This window comes from Asparagus officinalis, chromosome 2 (genome assembly GCF_001876935.1).
Source record: "Asparagus officinalis chromosome 2, Aspof.V1, whole genome shotgun sequence".
NCBI lineage: Eukaryota > Viridiplantae > Streptophyta > Magnoliopsida > Asparagales > Asparagaceae > Asparagus > Asparagus officinalis.
In genome coordinates, this window is record NC_033795.1 from 30644204 (window position 1) to 30670832 (window position 26629).

General features: G+C 35.6%; 1 protein-coding gene across 1 annotated transcript in view; it reads right to left on the reverse strand.

The window, feature by feature from the left end:
• Positions 594–26629, reverse strand: part of LOC109831015 — a 28674-nt gene continuing 2638 nt past the window's right edge. Inside the window, exons 2-8 of the mRNA XM_020398359.1 lie at positions 4371–4432; positions 3438–4261; positions 2762–3312; positions 1862–2487; positions 1490–1774; positions 1286–1391; positions 594–1196 (exon numbers count right to left, since the gene is read on the reverse strand). Coding sequence (XP_020253948.1) covers positions 594–1196; positions 1286–1391; positions 1490–1774; positions 1862–2487; positions 2762–3312; positions 3438–4261; positions 4371–4432 — 3057 coding nt within the window. The remainder of the gene's footprint in view (positions 1197–1285; positions 1392–1489; positions 1775–1861; positions 2488–2761; positions 3313–3437; positions 4262–4370; positions 4433–26629) is intronic.

Consider the following 26629-nt stretch of genomic DNA (forward strand, 5'->3'; position numbering starts at 1 on the left):
GATGACAAGTGTACTGATCCGGGTCCATATGGTTCACTAGAATCAGTAAATTAAATCTGAATTCGGTTCGCAGGGTCCCTAGCAAGTTTTTTCTTTTTTGTTGGACCCCTTTTCTTTTTTATGCCTCTTGTAGCTTTAACTGTATCTTGTGTTGGTGCATCTTCAGCTGTATCATCTTCTTGGACCATATCTTCTTCAGGAATTTGAATATTTGGAACTGGTCCATCTTGGGTACCTTCTTGACTGACTTGCGTAAGGCCTTCCATGGCATTCACATCCCTCGCATCCAAGTCTTGTGACATTCCACCAGTTACCTTACTGTTCTTCCTTTTACGCCGACCTATGTTTGTAGTCTCACCAACCATCCTCGTTTATCTGTATTAGAAAAAATAAAGGTAAGTATCTATATAGTTAAACCTGGTTTCATATGTGAAACAAATTATACATATATCAAAATCACAAATAAACACAGTGACACACATTTAAAGCATGAACAACACCAAAATTATTATAAAGTAGCAGCCAATAATACAAGATAAATCAAACACTTTAAAGTATGATCAACAATCAACCTCCTTACCAACTAGTTCCAATCACACAAGTAGTCCCTCACAGTCCACCCTGACATAACTCTCTGTCTCATAATCATCAATATCCATTTCAATTTCCTGTGGCAAAAAAGATGCATCTGCATTCTCATCATCTGTCTCCAACTCATGGTAACCTCTTGGTGGTGCCTTCATTACTACATACCAATTAGACGAATCATCTTCTCTTGAATAAAAAACCTGTTTTGCTTGAGATGCTAGGATATATGGATCTCTTGCAAATGATACTTGACTCTGCTGTAAGTTTACAAGTGTGAATCCATCTTCTTCCTTAACACCATTTCCTTTATTGGCCCAATGACACTTAAACAATGGAACATAAAATAGATGGTAGTCTAGTAAAATGATATCTGTCAATATTTCATAATATGAAACCAGATCAGCCACTTGTGCAGTATCTTTTGCACTTGCTCTACACATGGTTATTGCATCATAAGTCACCCCACTATTTTGTGTTTCCCTGTCAACATCCTTTGTGTGAAACCGTAGCCCATTGATAATGTATCCCTTACATGATAGTGCACTCTTTTTAGGACCATATGCCAACCATCTTAATGTCTTTGAATGATCATTCGAGTCAATAGGAATCTACAAAATATTAATATAAGCGTTAAATGGTGTACCTTAGCTAAGTAATAAATACAAGATCAGACTTGAGATAATTAATTTTAAATAACCTTATTTTTTGTCCATTCTGCAATTTTCTCAGTATGCCGCTTCCAAAGTAAGGTCTGATTTTTTTCAAGTTGTTTGTATTTTGCTTGCAACTCCTCCAAATGCATACTAATAGAACACAAGAACACAAGACCATATGAATTATAAAATAAAACTAATAAATATAAAAGCAAACTAAATAAGTACATAAATAGCAATGTACTTACTCTAAAAATGGATCCATTATTGCTGTGTTCAGTAATACTGAACGATGTGCAATATCTTTCTCTTTATCGGTAAGTGTGATTGAAGTAGTCTTAGATATAGGACGACCTTCAAAAATGACATCATTTTCAAATTCGTCATTGCGAACTTCTTTTTCCTTCACATGTATTGACTGTTTTAGAAACTCGCTACAAAAGCCGATGCACTCTTCAGCTAGGTATGACTCTGCAATACACCCCTCAGGTCTTGCAAGATTTCGGACACATTTTTTTAGTGTCTTCATGTACCTGAATAAAAGAATTTAATCTTGTCCATGATCAAATTAAAATTTCATAATGGATTTCAGCATGAAAAAGAATAATAAAAAATCTAACCTCTCAAAAGGATACATCCAACGAAAATGAACTGGACCACACAAGCGTGCCTCTCTTGCTAGATGAACCGGTAAATGTACCATGATATCAAAAAATGACAGCGGGAAAAAGCGTTCCAATTGACACAAAGTTTCAATGATCTCATTCTCAAGGTCCAGCAACTTTTCTCTATCAATAGCACGCTGGCATAATCTATTGAAAAATCTAGATAATTGAATTATCGCTTTTCTAGGCTCTTTCGGTAACAATCCTCTTATAGCAACAGCCAACAATTGCTGCATTAGGACATGATAAACATGAGATTTAAGCCCCATAATCTTACAATCCTCCAATGTTATGCAGTTCCCGATATTTGAGCAATAACCATCAGGCCCTTTGAAGTCACATATCCTCTTGCAAAATCTTTTCTTTTCAGACCTTGAAAATGTATGTGGTGCTGGTGGAAGGTACAATCTGCTTCCCCGCTGTTCTGGATGCAAGTCTTTCCTAATTCCAATATCTTCCAAGTCCTTACGAGCATTTATCCCATCTTTTGATTTCCCACTATGCAACATAGTGCTTATTATGCTCTCACAAATGTTTTTCTCTATGTGCATCACGTCTAAATTATGACGTAATAGAAGTTCCTGCAAATAAAAAAATAAAGAAATACATTAAGCAATTATAAAGCTAAAACAAAATATATAAAAAATATGAAATAAAGAAAAAACAGAACACTAACCTTCCAGTACGGTAAAGAAAAAAGATAGATCTTTTCTTCCACCTAGTAAGCTCATTCTGATTATCAATGTCACTTGTGTCATCCTCATCCTCATCATCATCACCATCATTCTTATTATTATTCCTTTTTCTTTTTTTGTCTCCACCTTTTCCAAAATCATTTGGAAAATCATTTAGAACAGCAGAAATATTGTGACCTGTTAAGGCTTTGGGCTTGCTGCCATGCTCTATACTATTATCAAACCATGATTTCTTTCTTCGGTATGGATGTGAGGGTTTCAGAAATTTCCTGTGACCCATGTATGAAAACTTCTTGCTGAAGCGTAACCATCTATGATGTGTATTTTTCCCACATATAGGGCATGCTTTTCTTCCTTTTGTAGAACAGCCAGCAAGATTTCCATATGCTGGAAAGTCATTTATAGTCCACATCAACATTGTCTTCAAATTGAAAGTTGATTTGCTAAATGCATCATAAGCCTCAACCCCATTCTCCCACAACAATTGCAAATCATCTACAAGTGGTTGCAAATAGATATCTATGTCGTTTCCCGGTTGCTTTGGACCAGGAATCAGCAATGTTAGCATAATATTATCTTTCTTCATGCACAACATAGGAGGCAAATTATAATTCACAAGCATTACCGGCCAACAACTATATTTAGAGCTTAAGATGGAGAACGGGTTGAAACCATTAGTAGCAAGTCCAAGTCTGAGATTGCGTGGATCAGCTGCAAATAAGGGCCATTTATCATTAACCAGGTCTCAAGCTAAAGAATCAACAGGGTGACACATTTTCCCGTCTGTGCTTTTGTTATCAAAATGCCATCTCAAATCTTTAGCCATTTGTGAAGACCTGAACTGCTTTTGTTATCAAAATGCCATCTCAAATCTTTAGCCATTTGTGAAGACCTGAACATCCTTTTAAATCTAGGAATAATAGGAAAATATCTCAAAACCTTAACTGGAACGTCTTTTCTGATTTCTTTACTATGCTTATTTATCTTCCATCTTGAGGCACCACATGTTGGACAGTTGTCCAGTTCCTCATACTTCTTTCTAAAGAGACAGCAATCATTCACACAAGCGTGAATCTTTTCATACCCCATGTCAAATATCTTGAGGAAGCTTTTAATTGAAGCGGCTGAATCTAGCAAAACATTATCCTTTGGCAACATACGTTTAATGATACCTAACAACTCATTGAAATGTTTACTTGATAATCCACTCTTGCCTTTGAGTCCATACAAATCTACAATAGCTGACAACTTTGTGTAACTTTCGCAGCCTGGATACAAAGGAGTTTGTGCTTCTTCTAGTCTCCTTATGAACTCGTCACCATGTCCATGTTCAGAAGGTTCATTAATAGGTATAGGCTGAACAAGTTCTTCATCTATAAAGTAGGCAGCTTGGAATAAGTTATATGTCTCGTCCTTAGTGGCTTCATAATCAAGCTTCTCACCACTTTCTTTTTTCTCTCCATGCTTATTCCAATGTGATTTCATTCGGTATGAAAGATCCATCCCCTTTGTAACCAAGTGTTCAAAAATTGTACTTCCATCTTGATGGCTCATATTACGACATTCCGTGCAAGGGCAGAACATCCTTGTAGGAAATCCCAAATTCTTTTCAGCTGTCTTTACAAATTGTAATGCTTTTTGCTGGTACTCGAGGGTGGATCTATGATTTTCAAAGAAAAGGAGCAAGAACAAAATACATTCCAGATCTAGTTAAATTACTACAATTTTACAAGTATTGGTGAACCAACATATTAAGATATGACTCTTACCCGTGGAGCCACACCCACTCTTTTTCCTTCATCTTTTCAATGAAGATTTGTGCAAGCAATGTCTAACATATGAAAACAAAAATAAACTAATGTCAACATATGAAAATAAAAATAAACAAAAATAAACTGGATGATATAAGGTATGAAGTCCCTTTTGCATGACAACTAACTGGTGGTTTCCATATATTCTTGCTGACCTACTAGTAGTGTTCTCTCATGTTGAATGTTCAAGACGTGGAAGTCTGGTGTTGTTCCAATTAAATTGGAAAGTATGCATGGGGAATGGTTTGAGGATTTGGTAACTGATTTAGTTTTCTCTTGCACTGGTGTTAGTTTTCTCTTGCACTAGATGATATAGTGTATAAAGTCCCTTTTGTATACCATTACAAAGTTAAATTTTATAACTTTATAAGCTTGGATGGCTTGTTGATTGTCTCATAGTAACAGAAAAACAAAATTAAACTAAACCCAGCCTAAAATCCCAAACCCATTCTCATTATCATACCAAGTATACCATTCGAATGAAACATATAATAAACTCAAATCCTAAACCCAGACTAAAATTGAACAGCTCATAAAACAAACGTAATATGGCAATTTATGGCATCAAATTAGCCTAACAGTAAAACAAAATTAACTGCTTTAGCCGCAGCTTATCAAATTTAAAGCTCAACAAGAATTTCAAAGGAAATACTGTTCTTCAGATGTGCCTCGCCTGAGCTCCAAGTGCTGCTGGGGCATCACAAATAAACCACAAATTCATCACACTAATCTCAACAAAATAACCTACCCAAAAATGACATCAAAAATCAAAGAAAAGGGTTTTCAGATTCTCTTAAACCTTTCAAGATTCTCAAAATTAATCGCACGGATCTTCAAATTAATCGCACGGACTCTTCAAAAGAAAAGGGTTTCGGAGGTGGACGAGAGAGCGAGGGCTCCGGGGCAGTGGACGAGAGAAGAGGAGGGGCTCCGGGCGGTGGATCGAGAGACGAGGAGCCCGAGGAGGGGTGCTGTCTCCGGTGATGCAAAAGAAGAAGAGGCGTCCGGTTTGGAGGCGGAAACGCGGCGAGATGCGCGAGCAGCCAGTCGGAGGCGGCAGCGGTGACGACTCCGAGGCGACAGCGACGAGTCGGAGGGCTATTAGGGTTTGGGTGAAAGAAAAGGAACGGGAACTGATTATTCGTGGGGGGTTTTAGAAAAATAAAAGGAAACGAAAATATAACACCAATCTCTCCCTCGTTTTCAACGCGCGGTTTTATTTTTCAGTCTCCCGCTTAAGATTTCAACGCGGCTTAACAAAAAAAAATGTGATCAATTATTTATAGCGTTTAAAATTTTTCAAACGCTATTAAAAAATAAGTCACATACAATTTATAGCACTTACAACATAAACGCTATCATTCAACGCTATAAAAAAACAGTTTTGTTGTAGTCGAAGAGAAACAGACTGCAATGTCAATTCCACGGAATCTATTTTTATTTGATTTGATTTGCTCCAAACCCCAAAAAGTATTTCTTTGAACCCGTTTAAACTCCGAACCTGAGCTCCCACGCCTGCTTAGAAATGTGATCACGGGTGGTCAACAACTAACACAACCTGACAAGCAATTTAGAAAAGAATTACTGACAAAAGGACTACCTTGAAATAACTAATATTTAGATTGGAGGGACTACAGAGCAGTGCCAAGATTTGAGGGACTAATTTCAAAATCGAAGTTAAAGGACATATAATATGACCTGGAAGAGGGGGGAAAAACAACAAATACTACTATTGACTGTCATGGTATACAATTAATACTTATACCATTGGAAGGTCCAGGAAATTTGTATGTTGTGAAATAAGCAAATTAGGAAATAAAATTCTCATTTACAAAATAGTAATTAAAGCAAGCATCACGGCTTTTCCTTTTTTTCCTTTTCCTTTTTCTTTTAATGTACAATATTGTTTACGTGAGAAAGTTAATTTGTGAGCTGAAGAATTTTGGAGGAGGTTTGGGTCCCTCTATCTTCTTTGATGGCTGATAAACCGTGGGAAACATATCCTTGCACAATTAACAAAGTTAGAGGTCCAAAGGAGATTTCCCCCGGTATGCCCTCTGATGCTCAAGTTAGTGGATAGATGAAGCAATCAGAAAAGCAGATGCAGAATCTAGTCTAGGGTTTTTATCCGGCATACCTTAGTATAGTGGAAATGGCCGCTATTTGTAGAGGATTTGTGGGGGCGGGGGCACATTGGTAATCAGACTTGACCGACAGAGCAGGCGTTTTTCCTCTACTTTCTACGCGCGGACGATCGATTGGGTGGATGTGAAGAGTCGTTTTTCTCACATTTAATGTGATAGCGATGGAATAGCAGAAATACGGGCGACGCCTGAGGAGTCATTATGATATCTAGTCATGCATTTAATGCAATGACGACTGGCCAAGAGAGCATGGGCATTGACTGACCATGTATTTAATGCTAACAATGTTGACGAGACTGATAGGTCACTCCTGCTTTGGGTTCCCTAGTGGAGTTTGACCAAAAGATGCCTTTCGGCTAGGACTTAGACTTCTTTGTTGGATTCCAACTTTGAAGAAGCCTTTCTTCACAGACTTGGTTTGCTAGAAAAGTCAGCTCGATTGGTTGAGCTGTGTTTACATCCAGGCTGGGCCTTCTGGTCACACTCACATGACATAGCCTACTAATTTGATATATGCCTAACTTTTAAGGGCTTGTTAAACTTAGAGATTTTCAGGCCCCTTTCACTTGGACTCGGGGAAGCCAAATTCGAGAGAAACTGAATTATTTCATTCTTCGTCGTGCAAGGGATTCAAATTGACCTATGGAAAATAGATGTGATTTGTCGTGTTGATGTCTGTGCGGACTATGTCCTTCCAAATAGGAGGATGCTTCAATTGATGAGAATTGTCAGCCAACCTTAGAGGTTCGAGCTCACCGCTCAAATTAGGCCACTTGTCGCTCATCAAGAACTATAAATATCGTTTTCTCCTCTTCTTTTTGTCATGCTATATGAATTTCCAGCCCTAGAATTTTCTACATTTTTGACTTTTTGAACCCTGATCATCTGTCTTGATTGCTTCTGGCTCACGATCTTCTCCAATTTGCAATGAGTGGCGGATTTTTCGTACTTTGTTCATACAAATCCTTGGTGTTCCATGATGATCTCATGAGATGGCCGAAGGCGCATGGCATCCCTAGCTCTTATGATGTCTGTCCTCCCTTTGACCATGTTGTCAACGAACATGCAGGAGACTTGGTGCTGATGTATCAGTACCATCTTGACTTTGGCCTTTGCTTGCCTCTGCATCCTTTTCTCCAGAGGGTATTATGAGTGCTTAGAATATCACTAGCGTAGTTGAAGCCCAATTTGATGGCTTTTTAGTTACATTCCTTATTATTTGCTACTGAGTGGAGGTCGAGCTGACTGTAGGGATTCTGGGTAATCTGCTGTGCGCAAAGGCTGGTAGGGGTGAGGGCATTTTACTGGAGATTTTTGGATGGTCTGGGACATCTCGATGCTAATGAAAAATGGAGGGAAAAGTTCTTCTTTCTTTTGGCATGACTCGATTTTGATTTGTCCTATATGGCCAGAGATCAAGAAGGCGGTCTTAAAAGCAGAGGCTCTCTCCAAGGTGGAGAAGCAAGGCTTGGAGAAGACCTGAGCCAATAAGGGGTCTTATCAATGCAAGAAACTTTTTAACAATGTTGTACTTCGGGCTACCATTATCCCCATTATTAAGGCTATGGAGGAGGATCTTGCTCGTGCTGCACTTTTGATGATACTGGCTACTAAAGTATCATCAAAAGTGACCCCTCATGTTGATCTCTCCTTGGAATCTCTATAGCACATGCATGCTGAATTAATAGAGGAGGAAGTCTAAAATCTTCACCAAGATCTGGCCAAGCTCGCGGCCTAACTCGACATTGACTCAGCAACCTCCACCTCTTGGTGTGAGACGCTTGAGAAGAGAAAGAGGAAGAGGAAGAAGGTTATCGCCAAGGACCATCGCCCTGTTGAGGGGAAGAGTGCAGGCCCTTCTTACACTCGAGGACAAGGTGAATGAGCCCATGCTCATGTCAGCTAGTGGGGTTTTAGCTTCAGAGGCTTCTCCATTTGATGTCATCTACTTGGGTAGCAAGTGAGGCCTCTGAGCCTTCGAGGAGACCCAGGAAGAAGGTAGTTACTAAGGAGGAGCCAGCTAGTAGAGAGGAGTCGGTCGTTGCGGAAGAGTCGGCTTCTCGGGAAGTTCCTTTAGGGGGTCGGTTTGGTGTGGCCATTTTTCCGGCACCGGTATTGGGCAAATTCCCTCCCACTAAGTGGGAGACATTGAGGACTATCCTTATTAGGTCAGCCAAGATCAGTCCCCAACATGAAGGGGAGCTAACAGGAAATTTTGTTTTTATACCAGGCCTGCACACTTGATCAAATTAACCTCCTCATGACCAAGACTTTTGAACGGGGTACCTGACTATGGCCTTCATTAGATTCTTCGGAGCTACTTTGCCAAAGGCTTGCTTGTGGAAACCAAGTTGTTTAGTAGGTTTGAGTCGGCCCATGAGCTATTCGTCAAGCTCTAGGAGGAGATGACAGTATATAGGGATTCCCATGAGTTGGGCAAGTTTTTGGCCACTCGAAGGAGCGAATTGGATGAACTTAAGAAAGCCGAGTGAAGATGGAGCATGAGCTAATCCAATCGGCTGAGGAAGTCAAGGCCAATACCGAGCTCTCCTGACATCGAGTCATGCTTCTTAAAGTCTCTCGAAGGGAGATAGAGGACATGGGGAGGGAGATTGATCAGGCCCATCACAACTTGGGGTGTTGCCGACATGTAGATCAAGCGTGGGTCAAAATTATCTATCTTAATTAGTTGCATATAGGCACATCCAAGTAAGTTAGATAGCTTTGTTTTGCATATTGATCCCTCAAATTCACCCTATAGTAGAGGGTTTTAATTTTTATGTGGGTTCATGATTTCCAATGGACTCAAGAATCCATTGTTAATTACCCTTTCTAAAGAAAGGAACCTTAAATTAAGAGTCAATAAAATGTCATCAAAATAAAAGAAAACTCATAAAGCAAGAAAGGACGTTAATTTTATTTAAAAAAGTGATCATATACATAGCTTAACAAGGGGCATACCCCTAGCGTATAAAATTTTTATATAAAATCTTAGACTAGAGATCTTAGGGTTGAATTTGGATTTAGGTTTGCCTTAAAGAAAAGAAATGAAGTTTGGATTTTGGGATTCTAGTTTAACGACATAGAGGTCAATTTTGATTTGACCCAATTAAATGATATGGAGGTCGAGTTTTAATTGACTTGCTTTAACAATGTAGAAGTCAAATTTGAGTTGGGATTCTAGTTTAGCGACGTAGATGCCAATTTTGATTTTACCCAATTTAGTGATGTGGAGGTCAATTTAATATTTTTCAATTAGGGATGTGGAGGTCAAATTTGGATTTAGCTCAGTTTTTTCAATATAGAGGTTAAATTAGAATATCCCAGTTTCGGGACATGTAGGTCAAATTTGAAATTTTTTATTTTAAGGACATGAAGATCAAATTTAGATTTGGCCTAGTCTAGTAACATGGAGGTCAAATTTAGAATGTCTTAGCTTGAGGACATGAATGTCAAATTTGGATTTCACCTAGTTTAGTGATGTGGAGGCCAAATTTGGTATCTTCCAATTTAGAGACATAGAGCTCAAATTTGAAAATTTTCAGTTTAAGGACATAGAGGTTAATTCTGAACTTGGCCCAGTTTAGCGACATAAATGTCAAATTAGTATAAGTCTAATTTAACTTATTTTAAATCAGGAAACAAGTTGAATTAGACTGAACATGATTTAAATTAGACTTAAAATGATTTAAATTAGACTTAACACGAACCAAACTAGACTTAACACGAATCAAACTGGACTTAACATGAACCAAACTGAACTGAACATGAACCAAACTAGATTTAACATGAACCAAATTGGACTTAATATATAATCCGTTACACTTAATAGTCAATAAATTAGACTTATTATTCAACCAAATAGACTTAACATACAAGACATTGGATTTATTATTCAACTCAATAGACTTAACAACAAGACCTTGGACCTCACTTCTAACCCATTAGATTTAATATTCCACCTTGCACTTAAACTTCACATCAAAAATTATCCAAAAATCACATTGAGCCGGTATATCTTTAAATATTTTATCTTTCCATGATGTTCAAATAGAAATTGCAAATTTCTTTAAAAAATTGATAGCTTGGATGTTTTGTGGAACTTCCTGCAACATCGAGCTCCTTCACGTCGTCCTTCGCACTGGCTCCTCCGCCGTGCACTTCGCCACCTCTTCACCTTCAGTGTTGGGGAAAATTAGGGCTTTGTTTAGTTTTGGGGAAAGAAAGAGAGATCAGGGAAACTTAGTGGGAGAAAAGGAGCAAACAATATGGATGGAGCGTGCACGCGAGGTTGGTGGCGAAGGAGGGGGATGTCGACATCTGAGAGAAAAAAGGAGGAAGAGAGAGAGGAGGAAGTAAATGGGTTAGGAAGGAAGATAGGAGAGGAGGAAGGAGGACCAGATTTAGATTTGGAGAGAAGGAAGAGAGAAGAGGAAGAGAGTATTTATGGCTTTTATATTTATTTCTCTCTCTTTGTGCTTAATTGGCATGAGAATTACATGAAAAAATGGCTGATTCACATAGATTTGTAATTTAGGGGCTGTAGCACATGGGAAAAAGTTAGAGGGGCCAGGTCACATGAGGTTATTACTTTTGGGGCATTGACACAATTTTTCCTAAAGTTTAATATAACTAAACCAGTAAACCCTCACAAACTTTGGATGTCTTATAGAATTCCCTTTAAACTTTCAAAACCCCATGGACCCCCTTATCTTTGTTAATATTATCATTGTCTGATTGTGTAACTTGTTAATCTATTAACACTTTTAGGTTCCATGGGAAAATTTAAAAACTTAAGAGAGTTTTTGAATCAAAAAGTTCAGAGGGCTTAGTGGAATAAAAAAAAGTTTAGGGGGATTTCATATAAAAAATGACCCAAAGTGTTTTTTCTTTTCTTTTTTCATTTTTTGAAATTACCCTTTTGATGCTCTTCTAGCGCTTGGGTTAGTTGTATCGTTGGTCACTGTATTTGTTACTTAATGGGACGTTCATGCCTATGTGTTAATTGTTTGGATGAGTAGCTATGTAATCAAATACTAATTGGATTGTAATCACTTGTAATGCTTTACGTTAACCAGCATAGTGTATTTCACTGACGTGATAATAAAATTATTGATCATTTGATATAATGATTTTCTTTCCATATGTGTCATATCTTCATCATTTATGGACATGAATTTTTTTTTTACATAACAGAATATCGTATTTTATTTGGGATTTTGTTCTTAAATTAAAAATATTAACTAATTAAGTTGTATTGCTTAAACACAAATATAAATAGGGTGACCTTATGTTATGGTGTAATTACACATGTGACCCGAGAATTTACATATGTAAAACCTATATTTTGACTAATGAAACTAAGTTAATATACACTAATATTTTGTTTAAATTTTAAATATTACATGGATGACAAACGATTCTCATGAGTCATACAATGCAAAATCAATAATGGAGCAAATAAACAAGGAAACAATACAAGTATATCATAGAAGAAAGCAAGAAAATATGTAAAATATTATCAAAGCTCAAGTCCAACAGGACTTGTAGAGAGCTTTGGAATCTCGGTTGGAATAGAAGCTAATGAAGACTCTACGTGTTGTGTCTTAGGTAAAACTTTTGAAGTTTGCTAATAGTAAAGTAAGACAAGATTAAATGTTACTAATCCTTTATTCTATTGATTGGACCTTTCCTTTAAACTTCCCATCAATCTTCACATAGGTACTTCATAGATCTTCCCATAGATCTTTCCACGGATCTTCCCATTAGCAAGTCTGGACTACTGTCATTGTTGGCAAAATCTACCTAGTCATATGCAACAAGTGACAATAGTTATTTTAAACAAAGAAATGAAAACTCATATGTTCTATGTAGTCTTTTATTATAATAACTAATGTGTGATAGTTTCTTTACTGCCCATAACTAACTTTATCACATGGAACCTATTTTATAAGTTTCAAGTTGGCCTATCTACATCACAACTTTACAAAGGAAATTCATATCCCCTTGATTTGTTTATTCTATCCGTTTTCATTAACCCACAAATTTCTTAATATAATATTCTTTCTTTTATTTATTGTTTACTAATACATAATATTATATTCGAGGGAATCTCAGACTTTTGCTCTCTCCCACCTTTTCAATTCTTTCACCCTTAGATTACTTTAATCTATGGGATTTATTTCTTCCTATGAGAGAATGTTTAGCCATGTGAACAAAAAGACCTCTTGTGAATTTTTTTTTAATCCCACTTGTACTCACATTTCTTGGCTGTACAACTTAAAGTTGGAAGAATAATCATAAACTTACCTTTTTACCATATTGTATCACCAACCACTTGGGATATATTCTTTTATCAAACCATGACAACTTGGACAAATATTTTCAAAATAAGTTAGCCAACCCATTCTTTATCTTGCTTTAATCCTTTATCATACCTTGTTCCCTAAGTTATCAATCTATCTATATGCTTTGTCAAAATACTCAATAAGAAGTTATCTTATAACCATTGCATTGTTTGGCTATCTATAGTCATTGCATTTGATTGTTCAAAGCCTTTCAACTACCATCAAGTAGAATAGACATTGCCTAAACCCAAATTTATTTTATCCTCCAAAGTAATCTCTTCTTGAGCCTAAATCTTAAGTGTAACAATACTACATCTTACTTTAAGCTTAGCAAGTTATTAGAGTATCAATTGTATTTGGACTGAGCTTGCAATTGTATTGAGTGGATACTTATTCTCATATCTTGTATTGAGAAAACCCCTATAAATTTCCTTTGTTAAAGGATCTACAAGGTGTAAAGAGTGGTGAAGTGCTGTTAGATTAAGGGTGTCAAGCGAGGTAGTGGGTGTGTTGTAGTTGAGGAACTTTAGGTGAACGTTCGTGTATAGTGAATTTAGGAAATCCTGTCGAGGTGTTAGGTAGATGGATGTAGCTAGTTGAGGAGTGAACTACCTTATATATCTTGTATATGCTCTCTGTGCTGATTGCTCCATCTCTATATACTCTCAAAAGTTTCCTGGAACTTTCCTACTATATTCTCAAATCTATCTCAGAATAAATAACTTATATCCTCAATTAAGACATTTAATATAACTTCCCATCAACCACTTCAAGAAAGACATATTCTGAGTATTTGATATTTCCAATAATCTCTCCAATCATATATCCAGTTATCTCTACAAATAAATTATCTTTAAAATCTACTACTTCATTCTTCCTTCACTAAAATCCAAACAAATCTCCATATTTTTCCAATAACCCTATTTATCGGCCCATGCCCCCCTTACATTTTTTACAATTAGCAACAGAGCTAGATTACTCACTTTTTTGGACTAACGTCTAAGAGTACAAAGATCATGAGAAACCCTTTCAACAACAATAAATTTTTTGAAGGGAGATCCACTAGTAGGCCTCCTCTCTTTAATGATAATATCTATGCTTACTAGAAGGCTATTATGAGGATCTATATCCAAACCATAAGATGAGATGCTTGGGAATTATTGAGGATGGTTATACAGTCCCAACCAAGAAAGATGAGAATGGTGTTGTATCCAATAAGCCTAGAGCTAAATATGATGCAAAAAATTATGGTTGCTAATCTTAATTTCAAAGCTTTAAGCAGCATTACCAACGGGCTCACCCAGAGTGAGTTTTCAAAGTTATGAATATCATTATTGCCAAGGATATTCCAAAGATATTTGGGAATATCTTAAAGTCACAAATGAAGGACAAAGAAAGCAAAATCAATATGCTTAGTCAAGAATTAGAAAATATCAAGCAACTATTAAATGAACCCATTGATGAATTCTTCAATAGATTCAAACCATCACCAACAATCTTCATGGAGTTAGCAATATGTTCACTGGCAAAGAGATGGTAATAAAAACGCTTAGATCTCTTCCTAAAGCGTAGAATAGCATTATCAATCCTACCGAGCTATCAAAAGATATTAATAAACTCAAATTCCAAGGGATTTTTGGTATTCTAAATAATAATAAAATCAAAATGAATATCTAAAGAAGAATAGAATGCTTTCAATCTTGCTCTGAGAAGTTCTTAGGATATTTTATCTAACGACGATCAAAGTGATGACTGTGCTAAAATGGCTTTACTTGTCAAAATATTAACAAAGAGGAAGTTCTTCAAAAACAAAGAAAATAGAAGGCTAAATAAAGCTGAACCTTCCAAATGCTTCAGATGCAACAAGCCAGCACACATTAAGAAGGACTATCCTTTGTTAAAGTAGAAGTCTCGTAGATTCGAGAGAAAAAACACTTGATACACTTGATGAAAAGAATCAGAACCTAGTGAGTCCAATGACGAAGGAACTTCTAGCATGAAGCCAATGTAAGATGATGAATCCAAATGTCTATTTTATGGCCAAAGACAAAGAGATTTGCAATCTCTCCCAATGTATCACAAACTAGTATATTGATAGTTATTGCTCAAGACACATGACTAGAGATTCAACATCATTTATAACTATAGACGGTTAAAATATATTTCTACCTAGGGTAATGTTTAGCTTGGAACCAACAAGTAAACGTCCATAAGCTAAACACTTCGATTGGGCCCAAACCCAAGCTCACAACAAGCTATAGCAAAGTTTGCTTAACAAAGCATGCAAACCTTACCATGCAGCCCATCTCAACTTGACCTGACCAAGTTAAGAAAGGGATGACTCCTGAACAACTGTGGCAAGCCTCACCAACTAGTTTAACTCGACTCAACTCAACTAAGGCAAGAGTGGGTCGACTTACAATGCACACACCAGGCCTAGTCAAAAGGCATCAATAGTTGGCCAAATTAAGAGTCAAATTCTATGCTAAATTCGAACTCACAGATAAGGTTTGCCAATCAATGAACTTCGCTCATAATAACCTAAGTGAGCTATGTCATCCACGATCCCAAAGAAGGCTCACCCCTATCCAAGCGAGCCTCGACCAAACGTCTTCAACAAACTTTGCCATGTCAGCGAACCTCGTTCGAACATCTTTAGTAAACTTTGCCATGTCAGCGAACCTCGCTCGAACGTCTTTAATGAACTTTGCCATGTCAGCAAACCCCACAAAATAGTCGTTTGAGGGCTATTTTCAGGGAAAAACTATTCTCTCGCTATCCCCTATTTTAATAGCCACTTAATCCATAATTAAAGGCCATTAGCTCTCTCTTTTAGCCTATAAAAGGAGAGACGATTACTCATTTTAGGGCATCTTATCATAGAGATATTAACACACACGCACAAAGAGAGATTATTAGTCTTGCACTCACAATTTTATTCAGAAAAGGTGCTAAGAGAAGACTGGGATATCTTCCAAGCAACTAAATTCTCATCAATAGCAAAAAGACTCACCATCTTAGTTGGTGCATTAACGGAATACAAGATTGATATTCCATCGGCACATAGAAAAGAACCCCTGGGAAATATAAAATTTTCCTTAGTTTTATTGTAGGTCTTCCTATCATAATCTGTGTCAATTGCAATTTTAAAGACCCGAAATAGGATGACGACTCTGTTAGGGCTTCTTTCTCTTTTGATAAGAAAATCGTGTTGCACACTGACACTAAGAATCTCGGGTTCTTTGCTGAATAATTGACCATTGAATTTGACCAAACAATATTCGAAAAATTTATTTCCACAAACCAATCTTTATCGATAGCGGTTGTATGCAGTTGTCATGAAATTCATCGCAGTGCGAATCTTCTGTCTAAACCGAACCCTACGTGTATAAAAGGCAACCTTCACTAAAGATAGTTTGAGCTTAGTTAGAAGCTAAACGAACTTCACCCAGAGTGAAGAAAACTCAACCATCATCTTGAGCGAAGGTTAAGACGTTATTACATCTTTTGATCTTGGACGTTAGTCCACAATTCCTTTAGGAGTTCGATTCAAAGCGTCTCGCGATGCTTGCTATGCTTCTTTAATAGAAGCTAAGAATGGGAGTAATCCCTCATCTAAATTCCCATAAGAGAATAACATCATTAACGATGACTTGTCTAAATTCGCTAGATAAAACCCTAGCCAGCGTCGCCATAAGTGACGTTCATATACTAATGCTAAATATAGCAAAATTAGCTCTAAAAAGTGCCCTCAACTTGGAGCTACTGGTGACTTGAGAGAGTTTCTATCTCTAAAAAGAGCTTTATTGCTTGATAAAAAACATCTTGTGTAATATTGCTCAACAAGCAATTAGTACTAATAATAGGGTTTGTAAATCATCATCAAAACACGAGACCTAATAGTAAGGATGAAGCACGATCTTGTATTTGACTTGAATTGTGATGTCTTCATTCTAATTTCCACCAACCTCTAAGATATCATTGTTAAGGCACAAATCTAACCTGGATGCGTGTTGGAGGAAAACACAAATACTAGAAAGCAAGATAAGGAATTGTTTATTAATCATCAAAATAAGATTAGACAATATGCTCATAAACATGAGACCTAACATCCTATACTCCTAAATATGAGTAATATGAAAGATAAGGATCATACACGAGCTACACCAAGTTATAGCCCTTGATCCTCTGATCTCACAAAACTTGGGGAATCAAGTTTTTCTCCATGCAGAAAAACAACTCCTACTTACTCTTCTCTAGGCCCTATGTTAGGGGAGGATAAAGAACTATTGAATAAGAAGTGCCCCAGTTGTTCTCAACTGGAACATATCAAGAGGAAGAAGTACTTTTTACAACTAAATTTCAACATTAGGTCTGGGATAGCCACACGATGTTTAATTACAATCTAGGTTCACATTTGTGAAACCTAGCTACTATCGAAGTCCTCGCTTGTGGAGCTCGAAGGATCCTTCTTCAACCACCATCTCATTGACATGGTGAAGTTTTTCTCCTTCTCAACCAACAACAGATCTGCCAGTTAGAAGGGGAATGGTGCTATCTATAGCCTTTTTTAATCCAAACTTCCGAGAAAATCACATCTTTTGAAGTTTGGTTGGATTAGACAAAGAGGCTAAATTTTAGCCTAAAACTCGGTCAAATCTACAACAGATCTCGTGAATCTTCAATCGAGAGATCTCAGCCATATATCACTGTGCAAATCCAGAGGTAAATCTCAACAACCATTGCCAACTAGTGAATGCACCTAATCAAAAAACTTCGTCAACACAGCTCAAAGTAAATTGAGTCTCGTCGGACCTAGAATCAGCCAAATTTTTGCTAATTTCTCAACTACGCTTCAACAATAGAAAAGCAATTCCGAACATAGAGTTGGATGAGTACAAGTGTCATTGAGCCTTCAATATAAGTCTACAACAAAAGAAGCCACATTTAACAGTATACATTTGGCAACCAAGTAGACTAAAGATGATTTTTAAATCCAACCAAGATGACTCGAGCTACGTTTAACAGTACACCTCTAGCTAATACCCAAAGTATTTCAATTCTAGATATGAGTCAAATACAGGATCTTAAAAACTTTTAGGGGGTCTTTTAGACAGTTAAAATATTTTTCTACGTATGCTAATGCTTAGCTTGGATCCAAGAAATGAACGCTCATTGGCTAAACACTTTGAATGGGCCCAAACCCAACCGCACAACAGGCCATAGCGAAGATCGCTTAACAAAGCATGTGAATTTTGCCAAGCAGCCCATCTTGACTCGACCTAACCAAGTTAAGAATAGGTAGACTCCCAAATAACTATAGCGAACCTCACCATGCAGCTTATCTCAACTCGACTCGACCAAGGCAAGAGTGGATCGACTCCCAATGCACACCCCAGGTCGAGTCAAAAGGCATCAATAATCGACAAAATTATGAGTCGAATTATGTGTTAAATTCAAACTCATAAACAAAGTTCACCAATCAATGACCTTCTCTCATAATAACCTAAGTGGGTCACAACATCCACGATCCCAAAGAAAGCTCACCCACATCCAAGCGAGCCTCACCCAAACGTCTTTAGTGAATTTCACCATGTCAATGAGCCTCACCCAAACATCTTTAGCGAACTTTGCCATATTAGTGTACCCTGCTAAACAGCCGTTTAAGAGCTATTTTTAAGGGAAAAACTATTCTCCAATATCTCCTATTTTAATGACCACTTAATTCGCAATTAAAGGCTATTAACTCTCTCTTTTAGCCTATAATAGGAGAGAAGATTACTCATTTGGGGCATCATATTATAGATAGATCAACACACATGAACAAAGAGAGATATTAGTCTCGCACGCGTGCTTTTATTGAGAAAACATGCTAAGAGAAGACTGAGATATTTTCCAAGCAACTAAGTTCTCATCAACAACAAGAAGACTCATCATCTTAGTCGGTGTGTCAACATAATACAATAACAACATTCCATCGACACACAGAAAAGAAACCCCAAGAAATATAAAAATTTATTTAGTTCTATTGTAAGTCTTCCAATTATAATCTATGTCAATTGTAATTTTAAAGACCCGAAACATCAACCCTATCAAGTTATGAATGTAGCAAGTTCATCAAGTTATGAATGTGGCAAGTTCACCTTTGGAGATAATGGTGAATGTAATATTATTAGTATTGAAACTACTGGTAAATTTCTCTCATCCATGCTTAAAAATATTTTATTAGTTGATGGTCTTATGACTAACTTGATTAGCATAAGTCAACTTTGTGATAGTAAATTTTTAGTTACATTTGTATCCAAAAAATATTGTATTTATGATTCCAATGAAAGTTTGGTGTTTGAAGCATACAAGGGTGTAAATATTTGCACCCTTAATTTTAAAGATCTAACAAAATAAAAAGTAAAGTGTTTGGTGTTCATAGATGAAGACTCATGGCTATGGCACAAAAGGCTCGAGCATAGATCTTATTTGTAAAATATTCAAGAAATGTAAAGTGAGGGTCGCTCCTATGCTTGCTTCAAAGATAAACTTTATGTGAAGAATGTTAACAAATCAAAAAGGTTAAAATTTTCTTTCATGCCAAAAACATGGTAATATTTTCCGAATTCCTCGAGCTTATTCATATAGATCTCTTTGGTCCTACCAATGTTGCTAGCATGAATGGTAAATCATATGCCTTTGTTTTAGTTGATGACTATTCTAGATTTACTTGAGTTTTTTCTTGCTCATAAACATGAAGCTTTTCAAGTACTTTCTCACTCCTACAAGAGAGTTGAAAAAGAAGGTGATAATCAAATCATAAACATTAGAAGTGGCCATGGTGGAAAATTTTAAAATAAGAAGTTCAAAAACTTTTGCCTTGATCAAGGCAAAAAGCGCACTTTTGCTACACCTAGGACACCACAACAAATTGGTGTCATAAAGAGAAAGAACAAGACATTTTAGAAATGACCAGGACAATGCTCAACTCTTTATCATTGTCAAAATAATTTAAGGTTCAAGGTGTCAACACTGTTTGCCACATCTTGAATAGAGTACTTACTAGACTTTGCTAAAAAAGACTCTTTATGACCTCTATTATGGTAAGACCCCCTAACATAAACTATTTTAGGATGTTTAATTAGATGCAAATGTTTCATCTGAAACATCAAAGGTAATCTAGGTAAATTTGATCAAAAGTATTTTGAAAATGGAAATATGATTGAAAGATTCAAGGAACTTTCGTCTAAAGAGAACAATAAAACTCCTCGTGAGAATTTTTGGGGAAACATACAAAGAATTTCTACAAGATAGATGTAGGAAACTTTCAAGGAAGAATCAGATATTGTATCTCAATGCATGGATCAACAATAAGAGCCACATATCATTCATAACTTTTCTAAGGACTGGAAGGAAATCATAGATCATCCAAAAGAGCAAGCTAGGTGATATCTCTTTTGGTATTTTTAACCAAATCTCAAGCATACAATTATTATGCACTCATATATTTTCTTTCTCAAATTGAATCCAGAAATATTTTTGAAACTCTATAAGATGAATCATGGTTTTTTTTCCATGTAATATGAACTTGGTAACTTTGAAAAAAAATAATGTTTGGGGGCTTTGTTAAGCTACCCAAGTATTGCTCTATTATTGGTAAAAAATGGGTTTTTAGAAACAAGCTAGATGAGTATGGTATTGTTACAAGAAACAAAGCTAAAGTAGCTGCTCAAGGCTACAACCAAGTAGAGGACATTAACTTTAATGAAAACTTTTCTCTTATGGATAGACTTAAAGTTATTAGGATGCTCCTGCCATTTGCATGTTGTAAAAATTTTAAATTGCTTTAAATGAATGTCAAAAGTGTATTTTTGAATGGCTTTTCGATAGAAGAAGTTTATGTTACTTAACGTACAGGGTTTACATCTCATGAATTTTCAAATTATGTCTATAAATTAAACAAAGCTCTTTATAGCTTAGAACAAGCTCCTAAAAGGTAGGTATGAGATACTATCCAAGTTTCTGTTAAGTCGTGACTTTTCAAAAGGCATGGTAGATAGTATCTTATTCATCAAGCATGGTAAATCTGATATTGTCCTTCTTCAAATCTATGTCTATGATATTATATTTGGTGCTACTAATGAAAAATATTTACAAGAATTTTTCTAAAATCATGCAAGACAAATTTGAGATAAGTATGATGGAAGAGCTAACTTTCTTTCTTGGCTTACGAATCGAACAAGAGGACAATGCTATATTCATTAGCCAAGAGAAGTATGCTAAGGAACTTGTGAGGAATTTCCACATGAAAGATGCCAACACTTCTAACTCCCATAAGTGCCTCTCCAAAGCTTGACAAAGATAAAAGTGGCAAGATGGTAGATGAAAAACTCTATAGAGACATGATTATCAGCTTGTTGTATCTTACAATAAATAGGCCAGATATTATGTTTAATACTTGTGTATGTGCTAGATATCAATCTTGTCCAAAAAAATCACACCTTTATTTTGTAATAAGAATAATTATATATATTAAAGGTACTTGTAATTATGGCTCATATTATTCAAAATCTAATTCACTTGGCCTTATTGGTCATAATATGTAGACTTTACAGGAAGTAGAACTGATAGAAAGAGCACACATAGATCTTGTCAATTTCTTGGACATTGCCTTCTCTCATGGTTAAATAAGAAATAAAACTACATTGCTTTATCCAAGACTGAGGCAAAATATATTGCTACCGGACTATGTTGTATACAAATTCCATGGATGAAACAAACAATGAAAATTTCAATGTTACATTTCACAAAACCCTCACCCTTTGTGATAACACAAGTGCAATCAATTTGTCCAAAAATTGTATTTTATACTCTAGAATAAAACACATTGATGTTAGACATCATTTCCTCAAATCACATATGGAATATGGTGATATAACTTTAGAGTATGTTGACACAAAATAACAATTAGCTGATATTTTTATAAGACCCTTAGCTGAAGTCAATTTGATAAAATTAGAAGAGCATTGGGAGTTAGTAAAAATAAGCATTAGTTTTTATTGCATATATAAGTATTTTGATATGCATCATTATATATTCTCAATAACTGTTCTTATTCATTCTCATGGAAATTCCTTGTACATAAGTGAAACTTTTCTTATATATTTGACAGAACTTCTAGTACATAACCCATGGAACTTCCCTTGTTTATTTCCTGAATCAAAATCAAAGCTCTTCTCTAAAACACGTACCACATCATTGCAATAGCCAATTTTATTCATGAAATTTTAAACTTCATAATGAAAATTGAGTGACCAGTGTTCATCACTTCATCCAATTACATTTATCCACTCACAATCCTCTATTTATCTCTCCACCCAAATTTCACTCCATCTCCCTCAATTTAAAGCCAAATCCCTATGAGCCCTATCTTTCTCAAAATCATGGTGATCTTCTTTATAATATTTTCACGAGTATACAAAAAGGAAGTACTAAAGAAAAGGCTCGTGAAGGACATAGAGTTAAATACAAACTAAGCGAAGAAGAAAAGAAGCATCTAAAATAGAGAATTTAAGAAAATTTTACTATAATCACCTTAATGGAAAATTCATGGTGAAGCATGAAATTGATATATCAAATATGAATTTCTTAGAAGTTGAAACTCTCATGAACTAAGGTAATCCCAATTTGATCTCTCAAGTCATTAGTGGCTACATTTTATGAAACTTTTAAATAGAAAGAAAGTCATTCTAAATTTGACAGGATAAAAAAAGAGGATACACTATGATAGAACCAATCTCAATCGAAACCTAGGAGAAGCATTGCTTCTAATCAAGCGCATGCGGACCTGGACCTTTCTGTGGAACTTCCCATCTCCCCTTAGAAGTCATGACTTATAAAATTAGTAAGTCAAAAAAAAGGAAAAAAAGAAGAAAGAAATGACTTCGAATATGGTTAAGCTTAAGATTGCAAAACAGAGGCATGTTGACACTAGTGCTCATTGAAGAAAGTCCAAGATCACCTCAAGCAACAAAGATACTTTGAATGCTCTTCAACAATCAATAGCCCCCCTACTTCAAAGAGAAAAGAGAAGATTTCATTTTTTGAGAAGCAATAATTGATGATCATCAAGTTCTCCATATTTATTGAGATGAGACACAATCTATGCAGCATCCAGCTTTGGGAGAATCTTCCCAACAAGTCACTTAAAATATTCTATAGAAAGTCGCTGAAGAAGTTACAGAGAAAGATTTAGAGGTATGCCATACTGATGCCTCAACAGAAAGAATAAGTAACTTCTCAAGGCTCATTGAACAAAATAAGAAGAAAATATCTCAATAAACTCCCATCAGAGATAATAGCTAGAAGCCACCTTCATCAGCAGAACTATTTGCTAAGAAGAGCAAGAGACAGAAAGGTTAAAGAAACAAAATTAAAAAAAATCACCTAGAGGTGATACTATTGTCAAGGAGATTGAGTAAACAACAAATGAAGATCCAAAATCTCCTTAATAGTTGAAGAAGCATAGGATAAGAGAAAGAACCATCTAGAAAATTCTTCAAATTTTGTTGAATTCTTCCCTCCTTTTTATCCTACCTTTTACCATCATCATCTCATCCCTGCTTATCTTTACCTATCATATGCTAGCTACCAAAATGAACTTTTTTAAGTAGTTTAAACCATGGTTTGCTAAGTGTATGTGTTTTGTATTAATATCTCGATGTGTGTGATATTTTATCTATGAAGTATGATGCTTTTTTATGAACATTGTGTTCTTTACTTATATCCTTACACTAACATTGCAGGTATCCAGAATCTTCCATATTGTTTTCATCTTTTTGATAATTACAAATGGCAAGAGAAAAGTGAAATTAATCAGATCATAAAACCCGCTTACTATTGGCTATGATGGTTACTATGGTATGCTCTAGATATGTCCTAATTTGGCAAGAAACTAAAAAGTTTGATGAAAGTGGAACTTATTGGGGAGTATTAGTAATAATATTCTATCTTTTGAAATATACCCTGATTATTTATTTTTTATCCAAATTAAATTAATTGTCATTCTCAAAAAGGGGGAGATTGTGAATGCTATATTTTAACTAATGAAACTAAATTAATATGTACTAATATTTTGTGTAACTATTGTATATTTTAGATAGTATATGGATGACAAATGATGTTCATGAGCTATACAATGCAAAATCAACAATAGAACAAATCAATAAGGGAACATTGCAAGTGAAGCATAGCAAGCAAGCAAGCAATCTAAGTGTTATCCAAGTTCAAGACCAAGAGGACTTGTAGAAAGCTTTGGAATCTCACGTGGAGCAGAAGCTGATGAAGTCTCCGTGTGTTGGGTCTTAAGTAAAACTTGTGAAGTTTGATAATAGTAAAGTAAGACAAGATTAAATGGCACTAATCCTTTATTCCATTGACTAGGCCTTCCTTTTGAACTTCTCATCAATCTTCCCATAGGTCCCTCATAAATCTTCCCATTTATCTTTCTATAGATCTTCCCATTGGCAAATCTAGGCAGCCGCCATTGTGGACAAAATCCACCTAGTGACATGCAACAAATGGCAAGAGTAATTTTAGTCAAAGAACTTCAAATCTATATGTTATCGGTAGTCTTTTATTGAAATAATTAATGTATGCTAGTTTCTTTATTGCCCAACTGATTTTATCAAATGGAGCCTATTTTATAAGTTACAAGTAGGGTTATCTACATCACAACTTTACAAAGAATAAAAATAATTCATGTCCCCTTGATTTGTTTACTCTATCCTTTTTCATTGGCCCACAAGTTCCCAATATAATATTTCCTCTTGTATCTTTTGATTATTCATACATTATATTCCATTCAAAAGAGTCTTAGACTTTTGCTCCCTCATACTCGTTCAATTTTTCACCCTCAGAATACTTTAACCTGTGGTATTTATTTCTTCCTATGAGAGAACTCTTCAACCATGTAGATACAAAGACTTCTTGTGAAATCTTTTTTAACCCTACTTGTGCTCACATTCTCTTGGCTTTATGGCTTGATTTTGGAAGCATGATCATAACCTTACATTTTTACCCATATATCTCCAACCATTTGGGATATATTTTTTTGTTAAACCATGACAACTTGGACAAATCTTTTTAAAACAAGTTGGCCGACCTATTAGTTGTCTCGCTCTAACGCTTTACCATACCTTGTCCTCTAACTTGTTATTCTATCTCTCTTCTTTCTCAAATGCTTCATATGAGATTTTCTCATAACCATTGTATTCTTGGGCTTTTTATAGCAATTGCATTGATTGCTCAAGGCATTCCAACCACTATTAAGAAGAAGAGCCATTGCCTAAGCCCAAATTTATCATATCCTCCACAACAATCTCTTCTTAAACTAAAACCTTACGTGCAACTAAATCACATCTTACTTTATGCTTAGCAAGTTATTAGAGCCTCAATTATAATTGGAGTAAGGTTGCTATTTTACTGAGTGAATATGTATTCTTATATCTTTTATTGAGAGAACCCCTAGAAACTCCCATTGTAAAAGGAATGAACTCTTCAGGATGTGAAGAGTGGTGAAGTGCTGCTAGCTTGAGGGTGTCAAACAAGACAGTGGGTGTATTGTAATCTAAGAACTTCAGGTGGAAGTTCAAGTATAATGGTTTCGGGAAATCCTAGTTGAGGTGCTCGGTAGGTGGATGTAGCCAAATTAAGGGATTAACCACCTTATATATCTTGTGTATGCTCTTGGTGTTGATTACTCCATCTCTGTCTACTCTCAAAGGTTCCTTGAAACTTCTCTACTCTATTCTCAGATCTATCTCAGAGTAAATTGCTTATATCCTCAACTGAGACATTTCATACAACTTCCCATAAACCACTTCAAGAAAGACTTGTTCTGGGTCCTAAATATTTTCAAGAACCTCTTGAATCATCTATCCAGTTATCTTCACAAACAAGTTATCTTCAAAACATACCACTTCATGCTTTGCTTCACTAAAATCCACAAAAATCTCTATATTTCCTCAATAACGTTGTTCACTCCCCTATAGGGTTCTTATAACTTATCATCATGGGTAACCTGAAGTTACTGATTGTAGTTATATCGATAACCCTAGGAGTTGTTTGTCATCTAGGCTCCAAGGTCATCGTTGTAGTTACAATTTATAATCTCAGGGTCAGTACTCATGTACATAGACAGAGTCCACGGTCATTCTTGCAATTATAATTTATAATCTCAGGATTACTCATGTAAATAGACAAACTCAAGGGTAACCCGTATAACTACACTATATATTAATAGGACCACATTGTAATTAATATATATAAACATCATACTCCCTTTAAAAGTACGAGTTTGAGAATATCTTTCTATGGTTAATATTACCCTTCACTATTTTGAATATTTCATTTAGATCTTAATCTATCCTAATCATAATTATATTCTATCCTAATCCTACGTGAACTATCTATAGCTCAATAATTTAGAAAAGTAATATTAATAAAATATATAAAACATCTTTATAGTATTAGTTTGTTCAAATAAAGAAATTATATGTAGCTAACATGCTATAATACATGAAGTATTGCAACAAAACCCTATAAAGTTTTAAAATTGCACGAAATACTGTGAAAAGTTTAAAATTATAACAACCATCCTGATGTCTAAAAACTTAAAACAAACAATATAAAATTAAGAAATTAACAGTAGTTTTCAAAAAATTTAAAATTTATAGTTAAC